The 25,401-nt window shown below is 42.6% G+C and overlaps 1 protein-coding gene across 1 annotated transcript in view; it reads left to right on the top strand.

Moving 5' to 3' along the window:
• Nucleotides 1–1,702: 1,702 nt before the first annotated feature.
• MUC6 (mucin 6, oligomeric mucus/gel-forming) overlaps nucleotides 1,703–25,401 on the top strand; it is a 55,120-nt gene continuing 31,421 nt past the window's right edge. Inside the window, exons 1-9 of the mRNA XM_063118405.1 lie at nucleotides 1,703–1,751; nucleotides 2,709–2,744; nucleotides 10,369–10,398; nucleotides 13,227–13,271; nucleotides 15,167–15,407; nucleotides 17,137–17,263; nucleotides 19,746–19,833; nucleotides 20,566–20,675; nucleotides 23,166–23,373. Coding sequence (XP_062974475.1) covers nucleotides 1,703–1,751; nucleotides 2,709–2,744; nucleotides 10,369–10,398; nucleotides 13,227–13,271; nucleotides 15,167–15,407; nucleotides 17,137–17,263; nucleotides 19,746–19,833; nucleotides 20,566–20,675; nucleotides 23,166–23,373 — 934 coding nt within the window. The remainder of the gene's footprint in view (nucleotides 1,752–2,708; nucleotides 2,745–10,368; nucleotides 10,399–13,226; nucleotides 13,272–15,166; nucleotides 15,408–17,136; nucleotides 17,264–19,745; nucleotides 19,834–20,565; nucleotides 20,676–23,165; nucleotides 23,374–25,401) is intronic.

Here is a 25,401-nt window from a genome sequence, read left to right as displayed (position 1 = left end):
CACAACCTCCCCTTATATACACCCAGATGATGACTTCAGTCTTCAGAGGAGGCCCTACTAGTCATTCCAAGATGAATGGAATGACGCCATGAAGAACCTCAGGGGTGGTCCTTTTCTGTGGCAGCACCCACACTCTGGAGGATCCTCCCTCATGTGGTTTGGGAGGCAGAAAATGTAATAACTTTTAAACGCCTCCTAAAAACATACCTTTTAAACAAGCCTTCCCTGGACTGTAAGTTATTCTGGTTTTATGTGATTTTAAAGTTTTAAATTGGATTTTTTGGGTTTAGTTGTAAACTGCCCAGAGCCTAGGCTGTTGAGTAGTATAAAAATACATAAATAAACATGAATACACCTCCTATTCATTTCCATGGGTCTTGGATAGAAGAACTTCATGGTGGCTTGTGTCCTGACCTGGTATAATGGAATTGCATTCAAAGGGTATTTTTATTACAGCACTGTAAACTGAAGTACGTTCCCTGCAATTATGTTTGTCCAGCCCTCCTCCAGGAAACAAACAGCATTGCTCAGAGCTGGGAAATGTTCCTTCCCTCTATGTGTGAAAGCATAAACACTGAAGAAAAGAATGAGATCTTTAAAGGCGATAAGAAACAGTTAATCGCAAGGATCTCAAATCAGCAGCATGAGCCATGCTTGCCTTCTATTTTATACTCTTTCTCTGCCCTTATTGCCTGCTCATATTTTCAGCACTGCAGGATTGCTCAACGTAGAGGACCTGTTCTATCTCTTTGGCCAATTGTGGGGATGTTCGTGTGTTTGTTTGTTTGTTTGTTTATTAACCTTGCAGTTTTAAGCAAGTCAACCAGATCTGCACTTCCAGGACTCATGCACGAATCGGAATAAAGCTATTGTTTGGTTTTCTCTGAATTTTGCAGTACAGTTCCCAGTTCAAAGAAGGTACCAAAATGTGTATAAAAATGAGTATTTTAGGCTAAAATGCCTACAAAAATGCATATTTGGTTTTATAAAAAATGTTCAAAGAATATTACAAATTTGTATGCAGTTTTTAAAAGGAACATCACAGACAGATACCGTAACGGGCAGAATGGACTTAGGAATGAACCCATGCAAATCTGGCACAGCCTGTAGACAGATTGATCTGTCCATCCCTAATCAATGGTCTATGGGTAAAATCCAACATACGTCCTACTTAAAGTATACCAATTGAAATGAATGGGATTTAAGAGAAGCCTGAGTAATTTAATTCCCATTCCTTTCAAGGGATCTACTCTAAGTAGGGCTTATGGTGGATTTTACCCTATGTGTCACTTGCTATCTTATTGGGTTCTGTTAGATCTTGTACATATCTTTGGGACTCAGTGCCATACTTTTAAAGTAAATATAGGTACATGGGTTGTACACCAGGTCCATTCAACTTGCTGTGGAAAAATGATAATGAAGTGAAGGAAGTGTTTGAATGTGTGTTTTCTTTTCTTAATAGCATTTAGTGTGCTGAACCTGATAAAGTGAAGATCCTGTTTGGCCGCTACTCCACTTTACCCAGCTGTGGCCATCTCAGAAAGTGCATGGGAATAAGGGAGGGCCTTGCAATGCTATATATAAAGCATCCAAGCTTGAAAAGGTGAGGCTAAAGAGTGGCAGCAGCAGCTCTGCCCATTTTGAGCTAATGGGGAGGAGGAGAGGTCTAGGGGGGAAAGAGTCTCCATTCAGGGTGGACACCATGCTTTGGGGACTACTGGTTCTCCTGTGTAGCATCCTGCACAGCTCAGGTAAGACTAAAAGCAAGACTAGGATAAACAGATGCAAGGGATTGCTTTGAATCAGTCACTTTTTTAAAGCAGGTGTCAAAGCATTCAAGAACATAGAGGAATAGGAGGAAGCAGTATTGTTACTATAGAGGATTCTATTGATGTTATCTGTTAAATCCATCATTTTGTCTTTTAAACATTCTGGCTGGAATGACCAATAAATATACTTTTCCAAATCAGAAGATGAAGGAAGGAAGGAAGAAAGGAAGGAAGGAAGGAAGAAAGGAACACATTGTGATTACAAAGTGGCAATGGGTGGTTTGAAATATTAAGTCAAAATTGAATAATTTGATCTTTTGGTCCTTGTCTGCTGCACTTCACAACCCTTCTTGGATCAGTGGTTCCGTAGTTTTCTTGGCACTGTTGATGAGACAACCTCTTTCCTGATGTATAGAACCTTAAACTGAATATATTTTCATCTCTGTGAACTGCAAACAAAACAAAACACCAACCTGCAGTGATCCTAGAGGCAGGTCTCCTCCATACATCATCTTCCATATTCTTGCATGAAACTCTTCTAGGTTGGAGCCCAAACGTTACACCCAGCAATGAAACATTCTTTTAATGTTGCACAATTTGAAAATTAAATTTGTTCCATAATGTTTTCAAGGGACATACAAATTGTCTTGCTGGATCAGTCCGAAGGTCCTATAGTTCAGCATTCCAAGAGTGAACAGATGGATTCCTCTAGAAGCCCATGAGAAGGGCATGAAGTGATGACCCTGTACTTTCTCCCCACAATTAAAGATATACAGCCTCTGAAAATGGAAGCTCTATTTACCTATTGTTGCTCTTAGCCATTGATACATGATGATCCTCCATGAAGATAGACAGTTATACTAACTCTTCTGGCTTCAAAATTTCATATTCTGTCTTAAAAGTTTTTGTTTTATAAATGACCTTTTTCTTATTTTTCAGATCAGAACCATTTGGGTCATTCAGGCAACTTACGAGGTAAGGGTATCGAACATGTATTATTCTGTCTACTTACCAAAAGTATACAGTGCGTCATCTGACACTCTTTCTTGTGGTGCATGTTTATGTGCTTTTAGGTTGCTGTTTCCTATTATTTGTCCTTTTTATTTTCCACCTGTAATTATTTGCTGTTACAATTGGTCCCAAGGCTGCCAAAACCATTTCGGGCACATAGTTTAAGTTGGGTTTTTTAAAAACATAATTGGTTTTACTTAGTCTGAACAGTCTTAAATTTGTTTCTTTTGTATTGTCTGCTGCACCTAATGACCCATTTGACAATAAACACATACGAGAACATATCCCAGGAAGATGAATTTGTAGAACAACTCTGTAAAGAAATATGTACAATTAAAGTTTTCATTTAAACTTCACAGGTTAATCCTGTTTACAGCACAATCCTAGACACATCTACTTAGAAGTAAGTCTCACTGGGACTTACTCCCAGGTAAATGTACATAGGATTGCAGACTTAGGCTTAGTCACCTAGTCACATATATGGAGTAAGCACTATTGAACTCAATGAGACTTACTTCTGAGTAGACACATATGGGATTGCATTAAGTCATGGCAAAGGGACTGTATGAATCTGGCTACAGAATCACAAAGTTAACTATGTTATTCTATATTGCTATGTAAGTTGCTGCTAAATAACTTTTCAGCCTGATACCCAATAGTGGTTTTCGGCTCCACAAAAAGCTACTTGCAAAAATGTATACAAGAAGGTAGTGAATCTTAAAACATCCACTCTATATGTCTTCCTGATAGCTTCTTTGAGCTTAAGTATGTATTGGCCCTTTCCTAAGAGGGGCAGGTGCTTGGTGTTCACTGTTCATGATGAAAAGGATGTGGATAAACTAAGAATGTGAATGGAACATGGCTCCACCCCCAAACATAAGCTCCACCCCCAAACATAACCATTTGCATTAGAGGTCATGCACTGAGAGGGGAGATCCGAACAGGCATTTGTAAGCCCATTCAGCTGAATGGGCTTACAAAGCACTACTGCCTTAAAGAGCTTTAAAGTACTTTATAACGGTTTTGAAAGCAGTATATGGAGTGTGTCCTGGGCCCCAACAGTTGTCAAAACTGTTATAAAGCACTTTAAAGTGCTTTAAAGCAGTAGTGTAGATCCTGCCCTGCTTTTCCAATCCCGGAAGCTTTGTAAGCGCAAAGATCTTTAACTCAGTCGGGGACATTTCAGGATGGGCCTTATGTGCTGACCCACGTCCCATCCCCACTTAACTCTACATAAATTACAGGTCAATGCTTTCATCAGCCTATAACAGGGATGTGTAAATTCTGGCCCTCCAGATCTTCTGGCCTACAGCTCCCATGATAGCAAAGCAGTGGTGAGAAATATTGGGAGTTGTAGGCAAAAATATCTGAAGGGCGAGAAGTTGCATTTAAAATCTTTATGATAGGGCTAAACTATACATGCTTAAATGTGTGCGCGCGGGCGCACACACACGCACACGCACGCACACACACACACACACACTTTAAATTACAATCACCAGGTCAGGGACTAATCACAGAGCATTCCTAATAGCAGCTCACCATGCCACATATCAAGCCACTCGAACTTACAAGAGTAGATTGTGATATGGCATGGGAGTCAACAATTCAAAATTCCACTGGGCATGCTCAAGCCCTTGATACCATTACCATTTTCTTGTATGTCGTTTTACTATGCAGCAGCCTAAAGATCTCTGAATCACAGAGCTTTAGAGAGTGATCTAGTGCAACTCCTGCTCAACGCAGGAATCTTGACACTATAGCATCCCTGAAGGAAGGCTGGGTGGCCTCTTCTTAAATACCTCCATAGAAGGAGAGCCCACCATCTCCCTAGGCCGCCTGCTCCGTGGAGGCTGGTGGCTCCAATTTTGGTGAGGCTGAGAATCCATTCTGGGTTTCAGTGAGAAATGGCCAGAACTCTAAAGGAGCAATCCAAGGTTGTGAAACCTACCCCCCCAAATGGGTTCAGAAATCTGGATAGCTCCTTTAGAGTTCTGGTTGGTTCTGATCGAAAGCTGGAATGGATTCACAGCCCCACCAACACTGGAGCTGCCAGACTCCACTGAGCCCTTTCTATTGTCAAACAGCTCCTATCATATGTAAGATTGTCCCAATGTTCTATAGAAAGAAATAAAGGAAGGAAGGAAGGAAGGAAGGAAGGAAGGAAGGAAGTCTTTTTGGATCCAATGGATCCCATTTATATTTTGGATGTTTTTAATAATTTTGTTGTAAGACACTTGGGTCCTTTTTAAGAGAAAGGAGGGGGAGGGGAGGGGGAGGAGGAGGAGGAGGAGGATATCCATGCTATTATTTGGTAGGCAAGTCATAACTGGGTAAAACTAGATTAAGGAGAAGTGATAGGAGCATAGGAAGCTGCCTTACATTGAGACAAGCCATTGCTCCATCTAGATCAATATTGTCAACACAGACTGGCAGGTTTCAGGGAGGATTCTTTCCTAGCCCTACCTGGAGATTCCAAGGATTAAACTTGGGGCCTTCTGTAGGCAAAGCAGGTGCTCTACCACTGAGCTATGGTCCATGAGATCATCTCAGATGATTTCTGATGGATGAAAAGTGTCTCTGAGTGACTTCTATAGATCTTTTATAGTAAGTCACATAGCATTCACACACACACACACACACACACACACACACACACACATACACACACACACTGAATGAATCTTCTACCTGGAGTTCAAACTCCAACTTGTTCTTTCTGTCTGTTTGAATTGTTGTATGGAAAATACAAGGGTATTCACTGTGTGCTGTTGTGACCTTGCTCTAGTCTTGAAGCTGAAAGTATACACGTTGTCATAGTGTTAGACTGAAGTGTTGCAAACAAATTACATTTCTTGCTTGTTTTGGGGTGGACCATGTTTAAAGAAGTTGACAGGGAATAGTGAGGGCACCAAGTTGTGGAATGCTGCTCTGCTCCATGGAAGCTTATCATGCGATCTGTCTCTTAAGGTGCCACAAGATTCTTGGCTGGTCTTGTGTTTTTAATTTATGTTTAAGCACACTGCAATATTTCACATTCACAATTACCACAGTCCAGCATAGAGTCATATACACTTCAATGCAATCATTTCAATGGGATTTAAACTTGTATTATTGTACATTGGATTATGGCCAATGTCTATTCAAATATCCAACTAGATTTAGTAATAAAAAGAACATTAATTTTAATTGTCATGATGGTATGCAGCCACAGAGATTTCAGATTTTATTTTTATGTAGTTATACCAAGAAAGCTGAGCTAGACATTCTTAAGACCAAAGTTTATACAATCACAAAGTAACCTGTTTTATAAGGCTTATAATAATTATAGTGCATTTATACTGTAGCTAGTGTTGAGTTAATTTATATTGTACAGTACAATCCTATACATGTCTACTTAGAAGTAAACCCCTTTAAGTTCAATGGGACTCTGAGAGAAGCACTATAAGATTGTAGTCAATATCATATTTTACACAGTTGCCAACACAGCTCTTGACAAATCAGGAGCAAAATCAGCATGGCCAAATGTGCAGCTCATGTGAGCACACCTGCAAGTTAGAGGGGTCTGCATTATTGGTTTTAAATTAGATGCAGTTTTGACTTTGGTTTTAAGGTGTGTGGTTTTTTAAAATTTAGTTTTAGCTTTTATTTCAGTTTTTCACAGTTCTCTATGGGATTAGCAACCTTTCTCTGATGCTTTCTCATCCCTAAATGGCAGCTGCTAACCCTTAGCTTTCATTCATTTGAAAAAGGACTGGCAGGCAGTGAGTGGACATAGCACAGAGAGATGCCATCACTGGCAGCCAGCAAACAGTTAGAGGCCCTGTGATCCCATGTCCTAAAAAGCATTGGTGGAGAATAGAACCTGCCTACCAGCCTGGGTTGTGGTTAATCTTGCATTTGAAAGAATGGGAGAGTAAAAAAGAAAATAAAAAACTCTTCTGCTCCAGAGTGTAAAGGGAAACATTTCTTATTAAAGTATTGGCAACATAGGGGCATAGGGTTTAGGGTCCCTCTCTCCTTCCAGTGGGTAGCAGCTGTGGGACAGCACAATGTCTAGTATTTCATTCCTTCAGCTGGGCAACATCAGCATGAAGTCACAATGGCCAGTCTCTCTCCTTCAGGCAGGCAGCATCAGCATGAGGCCACAATGATTAGTATTCATTAAGCAAGGAGCATCAGCATGAGGTCTCAAAGGCCAGTGACTTTTCTCCAAGCAAGCAGCATCAGCCTGAGGTCCCAATGGACAACACCTCTCCTTCAGGCAGGCAGCTTCAGCATGTGGTCACAATGGCCTTTTCTCTCTTTCATGGAAGCAAACATCAGCAGCAATGTATAGGCACATGTGTCTCTGTCATTGAAATGGACACCAACAAGCGAGCAGAGTAGCAGTGGGCAAAGAATGGAAGAGAGTCAGCAAGCAGGCATGCAAGCTATTGTGGAGCTTCTACTTCCAGTGAGTACCCCAGCATAGCCTGGCATGAAAAGACAAAAAGGTGGACAGAGGAACATTGTCAGGACCTCAGATATAACAGGACCACAACTTGCAGAACCTGCCACAGTTGGGGACAGCTTCAGCAACAAGTTGGCAAGCTGCAGATCCACAGAAGAATTGCAGGCATTGTGGCCAGTTCTGTGTTACAAAAGGCCTTGCCTTATGTCGTTTTCATGGCAATTTGCCAGCAGGGATGTCCCCCTACCATGACAGACTTAGTCAAAGGAACAAACACAGGCCTTTATCCATTTCTTCCATATTTGTTGATGAAGTGCTTCAAGGTTTTTATAAGTAGGGTGACCATATGAAAAGGAGGACAGGGCTCCTGTAGCGTTAACTGTTGTAATGAAGAGGGAATTTCAGCAGGCGTCATTTGTATGCATGCAGCACCTGGTGAAATTCCTTCTTCATCACAACAGTTAAAGCTACAGGAGCCCTGTCCTCCTTTTCATATGGTCACCCTATTTATGGGGTATAATATCCTAGTTATTTACACCCAAAACAAATCAACCTCATGGAAGAGCTTTAAAACAACATACTCCCCACCCCGGCCCTCCTCCCTCACTCATGTACTCAATGAAGTGCAATGAAGGAGTTACTTCTGAGTACACATATTCAGCAAAATCCCCCTTGTCTGCCCCCTTTCTCAGCAAGAGGAAGGCTTTTTTGGAAGCAATTGGCTGTTAATATCATTGCTCTCCTTCGTAGCTACGTTCATTCAAGTCCGCCCTTTCATTATGACACTTTTCTTTCCACCAGTCAACACTGCTCACACACACACCAGGCCACACTGAAGGCAGTTCAGGACACACAGGCTCCCAAACCATACTGAAGCCACTGCAAACTGTCAGAAAACCAGTTTGCAAAAGATATATTTTTAAAAAATGGATTTTACAGTATGAAAAACCGTACTTGCTAAGGAGAGAAGCATATGTCATATGCCACAATTGTCTTGGAGGTGCAGTAGGACCAGAGTAAATGCCCCATGTAGATGGGCCCATAGGAATAAGCCCATTCTTGCTCATCAGGACTGCAAAACTCATAATAGTATAACCCTTGCCCCAAAACTCTTTTCTGTTGCTTGCGTTTTTGCACGATTAAAAGGAACTTGAGGAATGGCTAACCACAGAACTTGCTGATGCGACAAACACAAACTCTTAAACTTACAAAAGTGTTCTCAAGATGGATTCAGATGAATCCCTGTCCCCCTGTCCCCATTGTATAATTACAGGATATGGCATGAAAGTAGGTTGTCTGAAAAGCGTCCTAGCCTACAATAAATTCAGATGACACTCAGATGTTTATGACGAACTGCAAACAAATTGCTTTCTGAGGGCAAGGTGATTTCAAAGTTCATCACTTGAAACAATACAGTTCCACATGAATGTGAACATGGCCAGATCTACACGTCATTGCAAAGGCGCCTTTTTTAAAGACGTACCTAAAAGAAGCGCCTCTTTCTTTACTGTGTGTGAGCTAGGCAGCGCCGCCTGCGGAAGAATCTCTACCCCATTCAAAGACGCTGCTCTGCTCGGGCCGCTTCCCCCTCGCGTGTTCTTCCATTCGAATAATCCCCCCTCCCACCCGGCGGCTCTTCTGGCACGTCCCAGCGGCGGCGGCTCCTCCTGCAAAACACTTTTCTTCCTCGGTGTGTTTGTATTTGCGTTTGCGTGTGCGTGTGCGAGCACACACCGAAGAGAGTCCCGGGGAGATGACACCGCGGGGGAGAGTGAGAGGCAGGAGCTGAACTCGTCCGCTGCACGCACGCAAGCGCAAATACAAACACACCGAGGGAGAAAAGTGTTTTGCAGGAGGAGCCGCCACCGGGACGCGCCAGAAGAGCCGCCGGGTGGGAGGGGGGATTATTCGAATGGAAGAACACACGAAGGGGAAGCGGCCCAAGCAGCATCTTTGAATGGGGTAGAGATTCTTCCGCAGGCGGCGCTGCCTAGCTCACAGTACACACAGTAAAGAAAGAGGCGCTTCTTTTAGGTACGTCTTTAAAAAAGGCGCCTCGCAACGACATGTAGATCTGGCCCATGAATGATTCAGAACAGGAGCACCTAGATCATCTCTGAAACCACCCTCAGCTCAACTTCGTTTATTGCCATGCATCTCGTATGGGTGAATCCCAGGAATAAAATGTAAAATGCACAAGGAAGTTGAAACAATAAAAATGTTATTTATGAAGTTTTTCATAATAGGTTATTGTTATATTCATCTGGCTTTGCCTCCAGGAAGTATTTGAAGACTGAAGTACTTTTTCTCTGGAACCTATATACAGGAATACAGTACACCCCTCTTAGCTAGGTTAAAATGTTGTCACTCCCTCTAGTGAAATGGCTGACACATTCCAGCTATATCAATAGCAAAACCAATACTGTTGGCAAATATAGTAGAAAATGAGCCAACTCAATCTTCAAACCAGCCCTTTCCAAAATCACCAGGACTGCCAGATAAGCAGGTCAGGGTTCTTGTATAAATTATATTAATGCATTCAAAGATATTTGTTGCATTAAACAGAAAACATTGACAGGTGCCACTTCTGTTATTGCAACATTGCAAGAGGAAAAAAACTGCTGCATTGTTGAAGGAATTGTTAAAGAAGCATGAGCCTGCTCCATCACAAATCTGGAAACCCTACCACTGGAAGATACTGGTGTATATTTTCCTGCTACTTTTCTGTCATCCACACCACCTTTCCTTTCTATTGACAGAGTAAGGGTTCCCAAAGTGATGGGTTTCCTTAAATCCGGCCCTTGTCTTAATGGGGTAAATGAATTTGCAAAATATTACTCGTTATTAGTAGACTTTGATATTTCTTTGTAGATTATCTCTGAGAGGTACATTTAGACATTGCAGATCTTTGATTTACTAGCAACAGTTTTTGGAGTAAGCTATCAAGCAGCAGTATAGTTTAAATGCAGACAATATGAACCCAGTTAGCTTTAAAAAAAAAACTAAAAAAAACCCTTAAGTAATTCTTGGGTTCACGTGCTTGTTTAAAATCTGAATAATTCCAACATTATTTGGAAAATGTCCATTTCAGCTAATTGAATATTTATTTCCTCTTTGGTTTGTTTTTCCCCACAGGTTTTCACAGGGAAGTAGCACCAGAAAGAGGTAAACATCTGTATATTGGACATGAATTTGGCCTGGGTCCTATGTGACAGGAGTGGTGTGGTTGCTATTCCACAACAACAACATTCTGGCAGCATTCCACCATGGAGATTTACAATGCAGTGACAGGATTCAGCAATAAATTAAAAGGAGTTTTAATTATAACTATATACATGTCAGCAATTGTTATAAAGTCTCTAATGTGTGTTTGTGTGTGTGTGTGTGCTTCCCTTTAGACAGAGCAAGTGCTGAATGGCTTGATTTGGGTGAGTATTTCTTTTCCTGTCAGTAGAACTGACAAAGGCCTGGATCAGACAGCATGCTAAACCATGCTGCTTAATCACAAAATGGTTAAGGGAATGCATTAATGCATTTCATTAACCATTTTGTGGTTTAGCATGTTGTCTGAACCTGGCCAGTGACTACTTTCACTAATCAAGAGATTAGAAATTTGTGTTCTTTTTTGTTTCCCCATTTTGCTATTCCAAAATATCCCTGCCCTGCTTTATCATCACATCACATGAGGGAAAACCAAGAGTTGGCACTAGGGCAGAAATGACCATCTAACTCATCTATGTCATTGCGTCTTTTAGAACATTGAATTTGGCACTAAAATTGAATTGGGTATTTACAAAGCTGAATATCAAAATTGTTTCCAAATTATAATGAACTGAAACAGGTCTGTACAATAGCCTGTACAAAGGAACTAACATGAGATAATACTGGGTGGATTGGATAGATATAATAAAATTACATCAATTGTGAGCCATACACAGAAGAACTAGAGGTTTATGAGATCATCATTTCCAGTATAAAAAGTATTCAGCCATTACTTGGTTGCTGTGGGAGGAAGGATCCAGATGTCCTTCTACAAAGCAGCCCAGTTGTTATTGGATTAGATCCAGAGTTACCCTCTGTGAACAGAAATGCTCCTTCAGGTCTCAGAAAGGCCTGAGATCCAATGGAGGCTCCCACTGGAGGAAGGGGGAAGGCTATTTTTGGCAATTGACCCCCTCCGCCTACAGCCCCCAGTCCCACTTATTATGTTGTTCCAAAGAGTCACCTGACCCTCCAGTGCAGAGAGTTATATTGGAATGTTTACCAAACTTTTTAAATGTTATTGAACTTATAACATTTACCAAGATGTCTCTGTATTCTATAATGTGGAATAAAATTAAAACTAAGTAAATAAATGTGAATTTTAAAATTAATTTTTAGAAAGCTGCACGGTCTCTCTCTTATGTACACATCTTCCACCCACCCACCCACCCACACACACACACACACACAAAACACCAGAGAGAATTTCATTTTCCTGTGCTTTTCATTGCTATTGATCCTGCATCAATCCAAAGTGGTGACTGGAGATAGAGTTTTAAAATGAAAATGCACAAGAAAAAAATGAGTACTTTTGAAAAATGTGCACAAATACACTTTAAGCAATGGGGAAGAATGCATGTTTTTCAAAGATGCAGTTGATGTGCACATTTGGGGAAATATGCACAAAAAAGCATGGATTGTCATGCAAAACTAAAAGAAGAAGAAAAGCTTGCAATCCCAATTGGTTCAAGTCAGAATGAGCTTTGAGATGGAATTTGAAGAACTTTGGTGTGCTCGTTTTGCTGATCCGCACATCCCTAATATAGACATTTGCATTAAAGCTTCATAAGAACATAAGAAGAGCCCTGCTGGACCAGACCAAGAGTTCATCTAGTCCAGATGTTGAACAGGAACCCACAAGCAGGACACGGTGCAACGACACCCTCCCCACCCTTCCCCATGTTCCCCAGCAACTGCTGTATACAGGCTTACTGCCACAGTCCTATAGATAGGTAGGAATGTGTCTCATTGAACTCAGTGGTCCTTACTTCTGAGTAGACATATAACAGATTACATTATAAAGTACTGTGGTGCTAAATAAAATTTAAATACATTAAAAACACTTCTTCCATTCTTTTGTCATAGCAAACATATCCTTAGGGAATCTGGTCTGTAAAACCTAGAGAATAAAAAGTAAAATACACCCACCCTGATTAACGCAAATGTATTATTAGGACAATGCCCAGTTTGATTTGAAGGTGAATCCTGAGGTAAATTTGATTATGTAAAAATGATTCCAACTCTAGTAATATTTCTGTTAGTCTGCTGTTAAAATTAATACCACGAGGGCCACTGGTAATATCTATGCTACTCAAATCTTTCTAAACTAAGCATTTTGTTTTCTAGGATCCCCCCATCTCCTAGCAATGAGATATTTCAGTTGCCATTATGGGGTACTCCAGGGAACTGATCTGAGATATAGGCCATGGCTTGACCAGGCCTATATCCCGGGATCATCCCTGTGCATCTAAATGACACACAGGGGATCCCGGGAGCAGGCAGGGACGACCCCTCCATTTGCCTGGGATAAACTTTAGGTCTAGCTAAGGCCATAGAATGGGATGAGACAGGGACAGACCTACCATTAGGCAGAGTGAAGCAACTGTCTAAAGTGACAGATGTTGATGGGTGGTGAGGTATTGGAAGACAGAGCTGTTTTTGCCACTTGGCCTGACCTGCTTCCTCTGAGATAGCCTGATGCCTTCAGGTGTAGTGGAGGACACTGTCGTATTGCCAGGGGCTCAACTACTAGTCTGGTTGGCTTCTGTATGTGGAATGGGGAGGTGTCATCTTGCTTTTATCTCAAGCAGCAAAACATCTTGAGCCCATCCTGTTATGAGATCATATTTTCAACATGACAGTTCAGTTGCTTTGACTGTAGAATTATGACACATGGTCACTTCTTGCATACATATGCAAATTTGACAAATGCAACTTTTGCTATTTTCTAGAAACCAATTCTAGAAGTCTAGATGATCCCCGTCTTCATCACACAGGTATGTCTGACCTAGTTTCAGTAAAATACAGTACTTCAAAAGAAGAGCATGAACATTATGCTAAAAAATAATAACAGCATACTTCACTCAGACAGTCCAAATTCTGCACTAAGCAAAGCTGAATTCTGTGACCTGTATACACTATGGAAATTGAGTACATTTGCATGTTTTCTCTTGCTTTGTATCATTTATTCTGACTTTCATCATTGTGGGGAGGGACTATGCAAGGCACTGAACCCCTACTTCTACACATAAGTGGAAATCATATTCAGCCTTATCTTCTTGAGATATCAGTATATCTTGTTCACACTACTGAGAGGCATTTTTTCACAGCTGTGAGGGCAATAAAATTACTTTGAAAACAGAAAAGAAAAACGGAAAGCTGAATTCGGCATTCTGGACCACATTCTGGTGTGTGTGTTTTTTAGTTTTTGCTTATTGGTTGCACTTCTATGGAATTGTAGAATATAAACCATCCAGCTTCCTTGTAAATAAAAGTAGAGAGTAACCATGCACTCTTCCCACATGGAGTGAAAAATAATGTAAACATTCAATATATTTGTATAACAACATTGATAAATATATGCATTTTAATTGAAATCAGAAGTTCACCTTTTACAAAAAATAAATAAATAGTTGTGCTTTTTCTTGGTCACTTTTGTTCAAATTCTTATAAACTTGTAAACATTTTCTTAGTCACCCAGAAATAAGACTGCTCGCATTATTTTTTCTCCCCAAACCAACTACTCTCTTATTGCCCAGAAACAATGAGTGATGCCCCCTGTCCATTCCATACAACAACTGCTTACACCTTCTATATCCAACACAATCTCTTTGCTCCCTAACTCTAACCCTAACCCTAGCCCTAACCCCATAACACAACAAATCTCTCATTTATTAAAACAAAAACACCTTTACCTGCCTGCCTCAACTGCCCAAAGGTCTTGTACTCTCTGAAAGGCCTGCTCATTTTCCCTTGCTGCTTTTAGGCCTAGAATTCCCTCCAAGAACACCTCATTGGCTTCACCACCCCTTTCTTCAAATCCCTCCTCAATCCCACTTATTTCACAATGATTTTGGCTTAATCCCTCATTCCAGAAAAAATTAAGAAATATTAACATTCATTCCTTTGTTATTCTTGGCCCTTCAGATGGTAATGTTGCATCTGCACTTCCCTTCTTGTTTCCCTGCAGTTAAAATTTAGATTGTAAATCCTTTGGGGCAGGAGCAAGGTTTAGTTGTTGTTGTTGTTGTTGTTGTTGTTGTTGTTTTAATTCTGTTTATCTGTAAAGCACCAATGAGGCGTTCAAATAGTGCATTATGGTGAAATGCTGTAAAGTAGTTTTGCTGACCAAAGTGCTTTCAGTGGAACTGGGAAGGGGTTGATTGATTCCTCCTTGCCCCTGCAGCACCCTCACACCACACACACCCTCAAAATCTGCTCTGGAGGAGCCTCCCATGACAGATTTTTGTGCAAGCTAGAGGGGCAAGGGAGAAAGTCCCATTGTGCAAATGCAAGTCCATTCATGTGGCGTTGGATTCTGTGCTATAAAAAATTCTCAGTCACTAATAAATATGAGTGAGCCTACGCCCATGTCCCTTTACTTTCAATACATTTCGCTTTCAGCAAGAGAAACACAGTGCAATAAACTCTGGGGAAATTTAAAAAGCAATGGGGGGCTTCATAGGGGGCATCTGCTGTGGATGGAAAATCTCAGAAGAATTGTTATTGGCACACCATGTGCTTGCTTCTGGATCATGGAGAACAAATCAGCTGTAGCATTTGTAATCCAAATTATATTAAAAACACACACCCCAGCATTTAGATTAGTCAATTGAATGCATGAAGACCCACAGAACCTTACTATGCCTTTGTGTACTTTTTTTTTTTTTAGCTGCGAACAAGGGCTCCTGTTCCACTTGGGGCACTGGGCATTTCTCGACCTTTGACAAAAAGTTGTTTGATTTCTCTGGGACTTGCAATTATATCTTTGCCACGGTGTGCAATGACGTCTCCCCAGACTTCAACATACAATTTCGTCGAGGTCCAAACAAAAAATTGGGAAGAATCATCATGGCAGTAGGACCTATTGTGGTCATAAATGAAAAAGGTGTCCTTTCGATCAAAGATGTTGGGTAAGTCGCTAATGGGAAAGTGCTTTCCATCATTTATGTCTTAGCTATAGGCTGAAATGTTTTCCGTGAAGATGTGAGAATCTGGCAAGCATCTTCCACTGATTTGTGACTTCAAGGATCAGCTATATTTATATGCTTGACATGGGTCTCCTCTTAAAGTATTTGGACTCTGCAGCTGGTACTGAAGACAGTGTCCACAATGCATCCATTTCAGTGGAATGTGCATCTAAAGGCACATCCCAATCCACATTCTGGGCTCAACTACACCAAGCAGAATATTCCACTAAGAAAGTGGCATGAAAGTGGTATATAAAAGGCAGGAGCCACACTACTGCTTTATAGCAGTATTGAAGTGCACTGACAACTGTTAGGGTCCATGACACGTACCACATTGAAAAGGGAATCTCAGCAGGTGTCATTTGTATATATGGAGAACCTGGTGAAATTTCTTCATCATCACAACAGTGAAAGCTGCAGGTGCCCTGCCCTCTTTTAAATCTGGTCACTCTAATGTAGCTCCTGCTCTTTAACTGTTGTGATGAAGAGGGTACTTCACCAGGTTCTCCATATATACAAATGACACCTGCTGAAATTCCCCTTTCTATGCAACTGTTAAAGATACATGAGCCCTGTCCTCCTTTTCATATGGTCACGCTAATCAATGGTACCTTCTCAAACTGGGGGTGGGGAAGGTAACAAGCAGGGTACTGCAGGGCCCAATCCTGGGCCCAGTGCTCTTCAACATTTTGATTAATGATTTGGATGAAGAGGTGCAGGGAACGCTTAGCAAATTTGCAGATGACACAAAATTGGGTGGGATCGCTAATCCCCTGGAAGAGAGGAGCAAACTTCAAAGTGATCTTGATACGCTGGAGCACTGGGCTGAAAACAACAGAGTGAAATTTAATAGGGATAAATGTGAAGTTCTACACCAAGGAAAAAGAAACCAATTCACAGTGACATAATGGGGGACACTTGGCTCAGCAATACTACAAGCGAGAAGGATCTTGGAATTGTTGTAGATCACAAGCTGAATATGAGCCAACAGTGTGATGCGGCTGCAAAAAAAGCAAATGCCACTTTGGACTGCAGTAATAGAAGTATAGCTTCCAAATCGCATGAGGTACTGGTTCCTGTCACTGTTTAGGCCTCATCTTGAGTATTGCATCCAGTTCTGGGCACCACACTTCAAGAAAGAGGCAGGCAAGCTGGAGTGTGTTCAGAGGAGGGTAATGAGGATGATCAGGGGTCTGGAAACAAAGCCCTATGCCGAGAGACTGAAAGAACTGGGCATGTTTAGCCTAGAGAAGAGAATATTGAAGGGACACATGATAGCACTCTTCAAATACTTGAAAGATTGTCACATAGAGGAGGGCTAGGGTCTCTTCTCGATCATCCCAGAGTGCAGGAGTGCAGGACACAGAATAACGGGCTCAAGTTACAGGAAGCCAGATTCTGGCTGGACATCAGGAAAAACTTCCTGACTTAGAGCAGTACGACAATGGAACAAATTGCCTAGGGAGGTCATGGGCTCTTCCCCACTGGAGGCATTCAAGAGGCAGCTGGACAACCATCTGTCAGGGATGCTTTAGGGTGGATTCCTGCATTGAGCAGGGGGTTGGACTCAATGGCCTTATAGGCCCCTTCCAACTCTACTATTTTATTATTCTAATTCCTTGGAGTATCTAAGTTTGTTTTTCCCCTGCACCACCTCCCACTACTGCAATAGTATGATCAACTTGCCATATACCGGAAATGGAATTCACATTGAAGCTTTTGGACGCCTCACCTGCCTAGTGGCCAAGCTGATGGAGATTGAGCTTGCTGTTTTCTGGGACAATGATGACTACCTCATGGTGAGTAAAGTCTTGTTGATCATATTTTTGGAATTCTAAAAATCCCACACCCTTGTTAAGGGGATTATTTTGCATGTATTCTTCAGTCTGGTAGACATTTGTAGCATGGAAAATGGCAAAGTAAAAAAAAAGATAATGGCATTATCGGTCAACGCTGTGATGATGGAATGAGTTAAGACACATTACCCTCCTCTCTTGGTTATTGACTGATGATAATTATCAGTGGGTACAGGCTGAGAGAATGATGTTACCATCAGAGACAGTGGATTCATTTTTATATATTAAAAATGAACTTAAGAGGATATGTGTTAGTGACACCTCTACCTTGAGAGCAACTTTACAGGTATGGAAAGGTAGGAAACAAAAATTACTACTGGGGATATCCCCTATGATTCCCTTATATTGTCACCCAACCTTCCATAATAAAGATTGCCCAATGGATATAATGGCCTTCAAACAAAATGGGCTCTACAGATTGAAAGAATTTTACCTGAATGCTCAGGGAGTTGTGGAGGACTCCCTGAAGGAAGCTGGAATAACATGGTTAGCATAGTATCAAGTAGGTACATTTATTAGGAGAGAGGATATTAAAGAACAGGCCCTAAGAAATTCAACACCATTTGAATCCATACTTAAACTTGTTGGCAAGGGGGAGAAAGGCCTGGTGTCACATATTTATAGAATGCGAATTGTTTTAGATATGGGTTCAACCAATAGTTTAAAACGGATATGGGAACTGGAGTGGGAAATAGAAATAGAGGATGCATTATGGAACTCAATGCTGGAATAAATCCCATTTAAATCAGTATCTATTAATATGAGGGAACAAGCTTTGAAGGTTCTTAAAAAATGGTACATGACCCCTGTCCATTTAGCACACATTCACCAGGAATTGACAAGATTGTGCTGGAGGGGATGTAAGGAACCAGGTACCACCCAGCATATGTGGTGGTCCTGTGTAAAAGTGGCAAAGTTTTGGACTGAAGTCTTTGATGAAATTGATAAGATACTTGAACAGCAGCTGGAAAGAACACCAGAGTTGGCACTTTTAGGACTATTTCTGGGAAACAACAAAAACTGTTCCTTTAAGCCATGGGCTGCATTTTTGTTGGCGGCAGCCAGACTGGTCATTGCTCAATTTTGGAAGGACCTAAAAGGAGTTTCATTGGATGCTTGGTGGAAGATTGCCTGATCTGAAAAATTAGCGAACAAGTTACAATTGGCAGAAGGAAGTAGGGAACACAATACATTTGCTGTGGATTGGTATTAATTTATTATGTATGTTGGTAACACTCAATTTCATAACACTTTGCCTGTAGCATATCAGTCTCTCTGGTTCATGTGAATAATGCATTTTGTATTTTTCTGCCTTGATTTATTATAATTACTGAATGCTTGGACTATCACATGTAGGGGGGAGGAAATAGAGTGTTAACGTTCAAAAAATTTCAAAATAGTAATAATAATAATAATAATAATAATAATAATAATAATAATAATAATAATAGACACATTACGCGCTCAGCCTGAGCAAGGTTCCAGAGCTGCAACTCAACAAGGGAAGCATGGCAGAAACTGCACTCAAAAAGAGAGTGTGAGATGGTGTGGCAACTGGATGGGCCTAAAGTAGCTCCTTGGAGCCTTGCCTCAGATCCCAAATTAAGACAACTGCAATCATCTTAGAGCTGAAACCAATCTTTCTAAAATTTGTTCTGGGGAGAGAAGGGGGCATGGGCTGCTGCAGCAGGGCAGGGGAAAGCTGTTCTGACAGCAGTTTCCATTCCACTGGTGGATGGCCAGTTCTGGAAGCATCCCAAGCCGTTTTGCGCCATGCCATGAGTTGGCTTTTATCATACTTCCAGCATCTTTAGGAAAGTTAAGGATAAATAGCATAATGCCTGGCTCACTCTGTGATTAAGCCCTATATATGACGAACTCCACATTTGAGTAGAGCTTCCAGACAGACCATGTTCCAGCAGAAACCACATGGTAAGTGGCCATCTGTTTTCACCCAAAGGAAACCTGATTAGGAGGAAACATTTAAATTCCTTATGATGACAAATCACACAGGGAGGGCCATGTTGGCTTGTTACAGGGAGAACAAATAGGAGTCTTGTTGTGGCACTTTCTAGACCAACAGATTTATTGCGGCATAAATCTGTCAAAGTTTATGGTGCCACAACAAGACTCCTGTTTAAATTCCTTGTCTAATTGGGGATAGTCTCACAATTAATACTGCAACATGGGTCAATATGACCTGGACTGCAGCCCAGGGCATAGTTTACTAACATTTTGCTGAACATGTGGCTGTATGGTCAGTGGTGACCCAAGTGTGCACTCCACTGGCAAAAGATGACACAATGTATTTTATTGTGCTGTGCATACAAAGACATGGAGAGGGCTGGGAAAATGCAATAGGATACTTTACAAAGATGTCAACACAGAGTTGTTTTCCAGTTAATTTTCTTTTCTTTTCTCTTAGCTTTTGATTGAGCAGAAATACATGAACAAAACATGTGGGCTGTGTGGGAACTTTGATGGGAACGAATCAAATGAGTTTCTCAGTGATGGTAAGCTTTTTCCTCTACAACCAAAAATGGCACAAGGACTACTGTCAAGGTTTGGGGTTTCTTGACATCTGGAGGAAACTAAACATTAAACCATATTAAAAAAAACAACTAACCTTCTAAGCTTCTATTTTTGTCCTTAAAATCAATAAAACCATGTGATAAAGTGCTATCAAACTAGCATTTTATCTACCTTTGGACAATGCTTCCTCATCTACAGCAGCCTATGTTCTTTTCTTCAATCACTTTTCTGTGGTGATATAGGGTTGTATCCTATTGTACCTGTGAGCTCGTGGGACCCACTGCTCATTCAACACAGCATTCCTAAAAGTAAGCCAAAATGAACATAAATGCTTGTTTCTGGAACAGGGCAGGTCAATGGAGCTCCCAAAAGGAAGCTATATTGACGTCCCAATCCAGCATTTCCTCTTCTCTCCGGAGATATTTTTAGAAGTGCTAAAGCCCCATTGTGTCATGAGTGCAAAGGAATCAGTGGAGGCAAAATGGCCCTGTTTGATATATCCCATGATAAGAAAATATAAAAACATAGTTCTGCACCATTTTTTCTTCTCACATTATATTTATCCAGACACAAGCCTCCTGTCTGTCTGCAAACATGTGTCCCGTACACAACTGGACCTCAGAGGATCTTGCAAACCCAATGGACTCTTGCATTTCATAGGTCCCTCTAGACTTCACGAAGAAGCTCAATTTAACGTCTACTTCAATTAATAGGTAAACTTCTGGACCCACAAAAATATGCTGCCTTACAAAAAATTGATGATCCTTCAGAGATCTGTCCATTTCAGCAGCTGACAGTTCCTAACGTCCCTCGCAGGAAATATGTAAGTACCATATAATTTTTCTAGATTTGTCTATGACAAGCTGGCATAATTGATGAAACAAAAGTAGATAAGCATAGGCCATGGCTAGACCTGCCAATGTCCCGGGGATCACCCCAGGATCGTCCCTGTGCATCCACATGATGCACAGGGGATCCCGGGAGCAGGGAGGGATGATCCCGGGAGCAGGGAGGGATGAACCCTCCCTTCTCCCAGGATATCAGCATAGCCTTTAATCTCAGGAGCAGGGAGGGATGATCCTGAGGTCATGGGATGTGTGGGTGGGCATCGTGGTTTTGTCCTGGCTCCTTGTGAGTAACCACAAGGAGCCAGGAACCATGTGTGGGGCACAGAGCTCCTCAGGAGCTCTGTGCCCATCGAGGGTGGGGTGGGGGAGCAGGAGGGGTGTTTGTAAAAAAACCTTACCTTTTGCGCTTGACTGCTCGAGTGCTCCTTCCCCTTTAAGAAAAACAAAACAAAATGGCGGCTGCAATGTCTTCCTCATCCCAGGACATTGCGTGCCACGTGTAGACAGAGGGGGAGATCTCGTGCTCATCTAATTGCAAGATCATTCCCCCTCTGTCACACTGGACTGCTAGGTCTAGCCATGGCATCAGTAAATCTGAAAAAGGCTTGGGAGGAACAGATGGGATGAGCATACTTTTTGCAGTCTTTTTGAATTAAGTTTTCCATAAATGGGATTCTCAACGGTGGAAGATTTTGGCTTTAGGAGACCTACATCTTCTCCCAGCCTTTCGTTAATTCTATCATACTCTACCTTTAGCAGAATAGAATAGTAATATTACAACAGCCTTCCCCAACCTGGTGCATTCCAGATTGTTTGGACTACAACTCCCATGATCCCTGACCATTGCCCATGCTGGCCAGGGTGTATTGGAGTTGTAGTCCAAAACATCTAAAGGGCACCAGTTCTGTCTCCTCCTGCAACCTAACCTATATGACTACAAGATAGGGCTGAGTGAGCAACTATTGATGCAGATATTTACAACAGAGTGCAACCCTGTTGATTCTCCTGGACCTCTCAGCGGCCTTCGATACCATCGACCATGGTATCCTTCTGGATAGGTTGTCTGAGCTGGGAGTTGGAGGTACTGCGTCGCAGTGGTTCCGCTCCTACTTGTATGGCCGATTCCAGAAGGTGGTGCTGGGGGATTATTGCTCTGTGCCGTGGCACCTAAGCCATGGGGTTCCACAGGGCTCTATCTTATCCCCTATGCTGTTTAACATATACATGAAGCCGCTGGGGGAGGTTATCCGGAGATGTGGACTGAGGTGTCATCAATATGCGGATGATACCCAGCTCTACCTTTCCTTTTCATCAAACCCAGGTGAGGCAGTGACTGTTCTGAACCAGTGCCTGGGCACGGTAATGGACTGGATGAGGGCTAACAAACTGAGACTCAATCCAGACAAGACGGAGGTACTGTTAGCGGGTGGTTCATCTGTCTGGCGAGGTGCTCTTGGATCCAGAACTGTCACTTGAGGCACAGGTGAACTCAGTGGCAAAGAGCACCTTTTATCAGCTTAGGTTGATATACCAACTACGCCCTTATCTGGACAGAGATAGCCTAGCTACAGTTATCCATGCTCTGATAACCTCTCGCTTGGATTACTGCAATGCGTTATACGTGGGGCTGCCTTTGAAAACGGTCCGGAAGCTTCAGCTGGTACAAAATAGGGCAGCCCGTTTACTAACAGGGACTGGCCGACGAGATCACATTACGCCAGTCCTTTTCCAGCTTCATTGGCTGCCAGTCCAGGTCCGGGCCCAATTCAAAGTGCTGGTATTGACATTTAAAGCCCTAAACGGTTTGGGGCCAGGTTATCTGAAGGAACACCTCCTCCCATATGTACCTACCCGGACTTTAAGATCATCTACAGGGGCCCTTCTCCGTGAGCCCCTGCCAAAGGAAGTGAGGCAGGTGGCTACTAGGAGGAGGGCTTTCTCCGCTGTGGCACCCCGGTTGTGGAACGAGCTCCCCAGAGAGGTCCGCCTGGCGCCTATACTGTACTGCTTTCGTCGCCAGCTGAAGACCTTTGTATTCACTCAGTATTTTAACACTTAATTTTAACTTAAATTTAAATTTTACTGTTTTAACTCTGTATTTTAATCTTATAATCAACTTTGCTGTGTGGTTTTATCCTGGTTGCACTTTTTATACTGTATTTCGTAATTGTGTTTTTAACCTGTTCGATGTTTTTTGTGGTTTTAATTTTTGTGAACCGCCCAGAGAGCTTCGGCTATTGGGCCGTATAAAAATGTAATAAATAAATAAAATAAATAAATAAATAAATAAATACTCGTACTTGTAGCCTGGGTATTATTCTTAGGTGTACTACAGAATAGAAGACTATAAGAGATTTCTGTGGTTATGAAAAGTTGTCAATGCAGTTCAGTTTGAAGTTCAATTCTATCCTGTCTCAAAATGTATCACATACCCAGGAATTGCCTTTGTTATTTCCCCCCTGTAGGCCAAGATCTGCTCACAGCTTCTAAGTATTGTGTCTCCAACTTGCAATATCTCAAGGAAAGGGTTCGTCATGCGTTGCCAACTGGACATGCAAGAGTGTAGCGATCCAGGACAGAACAACTGCACTTGTGCTACCCTGTCAGAATATTCCAGACAGTGTGCCATGTCCCTACAGCAAGTGTCTGATTGGAGGAGCAATGAATTCTGCTGTAAGTTGCAACACTCCAGTTCATAATTATACATGTGAGCTTAAACCTAGCTTCAATGTCCTAAAATGAACTTGGTAAGTACCACATCACTCACATGTCTTGAGAAAGGAAATACCAATGAGGACAGGAAGAGGCAAATGTGTTCCCCTATTGCTGGGTCTTCTGCTCTTTCTTGGTTGCTGCTGCTACTCCTTACTCTCCTGGTAGCTGTTTCCCATGGCTTCTGCCTCCTGACTGCTTCCTGCCTCTTTGTGATACTTCTTTTCTTCCCATCTGTCCCTACTTCCCGAGAAGCAGAACCAGCATTTGGGAACCATCTCACTTTCACATCCACACTGAGGGCCTTGCTAGACCTATCTTTGAAGCCAGTTGGGAGGAGGGGCCAGCCCACGCTAAAAGTAGCATGGGCTGTCACCCCTGTCTACATGTAAGACGCGACGGGCTGCAGGAAGGACCCGTTGTGTCCACCATTTTTTTTAGTTTAAAAGGGCCATGTGTGCAGGAGTGCACCAACGATAAAGGTAGGTGTTTTGTTTTTGTTTTTTAAAAAGGGTTCTCTGCTCCCCCCTGCTCCCAATTTCCCCACCCTGGCTGCGATCCCCATGCCCTCCCGCAATCTCCGATCCCCCCCGCCCACCCGCAATCTCCAATCCCCCCATCCCCCCTGGCTCCGTTTTCCCCCCATCTCCTCACCCTGCCCTGATGGCCGCAGCTCTCCTGTGGAGTGCTGCACGCCAGCCACTGCTTTTCCCAGCTACTCGCGAGTAAATGCAGTAGCTGGGGAAAGCGGTGGAACGGCTACACGCCCGCAGTCTCGGGCTCAGCCCTGGAGGGAGGGTTACCCCTGCCTGAGCCCAGGATCCCCTGTGTGTCATCTGGACGCACAGAGGCCAGCCCGGGGCTCACACCAGGCTACCCCATCGTCTAGCAAGGCCCCGAGTTGGCAGAAACAGGACCATATGAGCCAAGGGTTGTTGTTTTCTTCATTGAGATGAACATATGGAAATAACATTTGGGCACAGTTTCTCTTTTTCAGGTAGAAATGAGACGCATCATAGCAGCAACAAGTGTCTCTTGCTGAAACAGGCAGTGATATAAAATCATAGAATCATAGAATAGTGGAGTTGGAAGGGACCTACAAGGCCGAGTCCAACCATCTGCTCAGTGCAGGAATCCACCTTAAAGCATCCCTGACAGATGGCTGTCCAACTGCCTCTTGAAGGCAGAGAAGCAGCAGAGAAGGAGAGGAGAAGATTTGGCCAGCAGACAGCCAATCTATGGGCATGTCTACACCACAAGGGTGTAGGGGGAGGATCGCGGACTTACCGGCTTCCGCAATCCTCCCTGGGTGTCTAGAAGGCCGCACAATGTTCCAGAAGGACGTCGTGGCCACCATTTTTTTAAAATGAGAGGAGTGCACTCGTGCTCCAGGGCTAAAGGTAAGGGGGGAACCCAACCCCACTTCCCACCCCCCACGTGCACGGATTGCTGCCATGCAGCTCTGTGCCCATTTTACTGTCCCCACTGCTAACAGGGAGGACAGGATACCCCGGGAGCAGCAGCCACACAGATGCGCTCTGTGGGATGATCCTGGAACTGTGGGAAAGTTGACTTTCCATGGTTCCTGATATCCTGGGGTAAGTCCTCGCTAGTCCCAGGTTGCCCCCCAGGATCCCCTGTGCGTCATGTGGATGCACAGGGACAATCTAAGGACTACCCCAGGATATAGGCATGGTGTAGACATGCCCATTGACACAGCTGTTTCTTGCAGAATGTGTCCCATGGTGACGCGCCTGGGACACATGTGGCAATAGATTTTACTGCAAAAATAATGAAGAAGTTTGCCTTTAAAAAATTTAGCAGAAACACTGACACTTAGCTAACACAATTAACAGACTCCGACCTCGTGCTGGCCAAAAGGAAGTCACACATGGATTAAATTGGATTTTGACATGGGTTTGGATCCTAACTTATAGCATCTTGAGTGGAAGGAGTTTCTGGGAATGGAAGGACAGTTGTGCTCATAGA

The sequence above is a fragment of the Elgaria multicarinata genome, chromosome 2 (assembly GCF_023053635.1).
Source record: "Elgaria multicarinata webbii isolate HBS135686 ecotype San Diego chromosome 2, rElgMul1.1.pri, whole genome shotgun sequence".
Lineage (NCBI taxonomy): Eukaryota > Metazoa > Chordata > Lepidosauria > Squamata > Anguidae > Elgaria > Elgaria multicarinata.
Note: the sequence above shows the minus strand (reverse complement) of the source record. Positions and strands in the feature narration are given on the sequence as shown.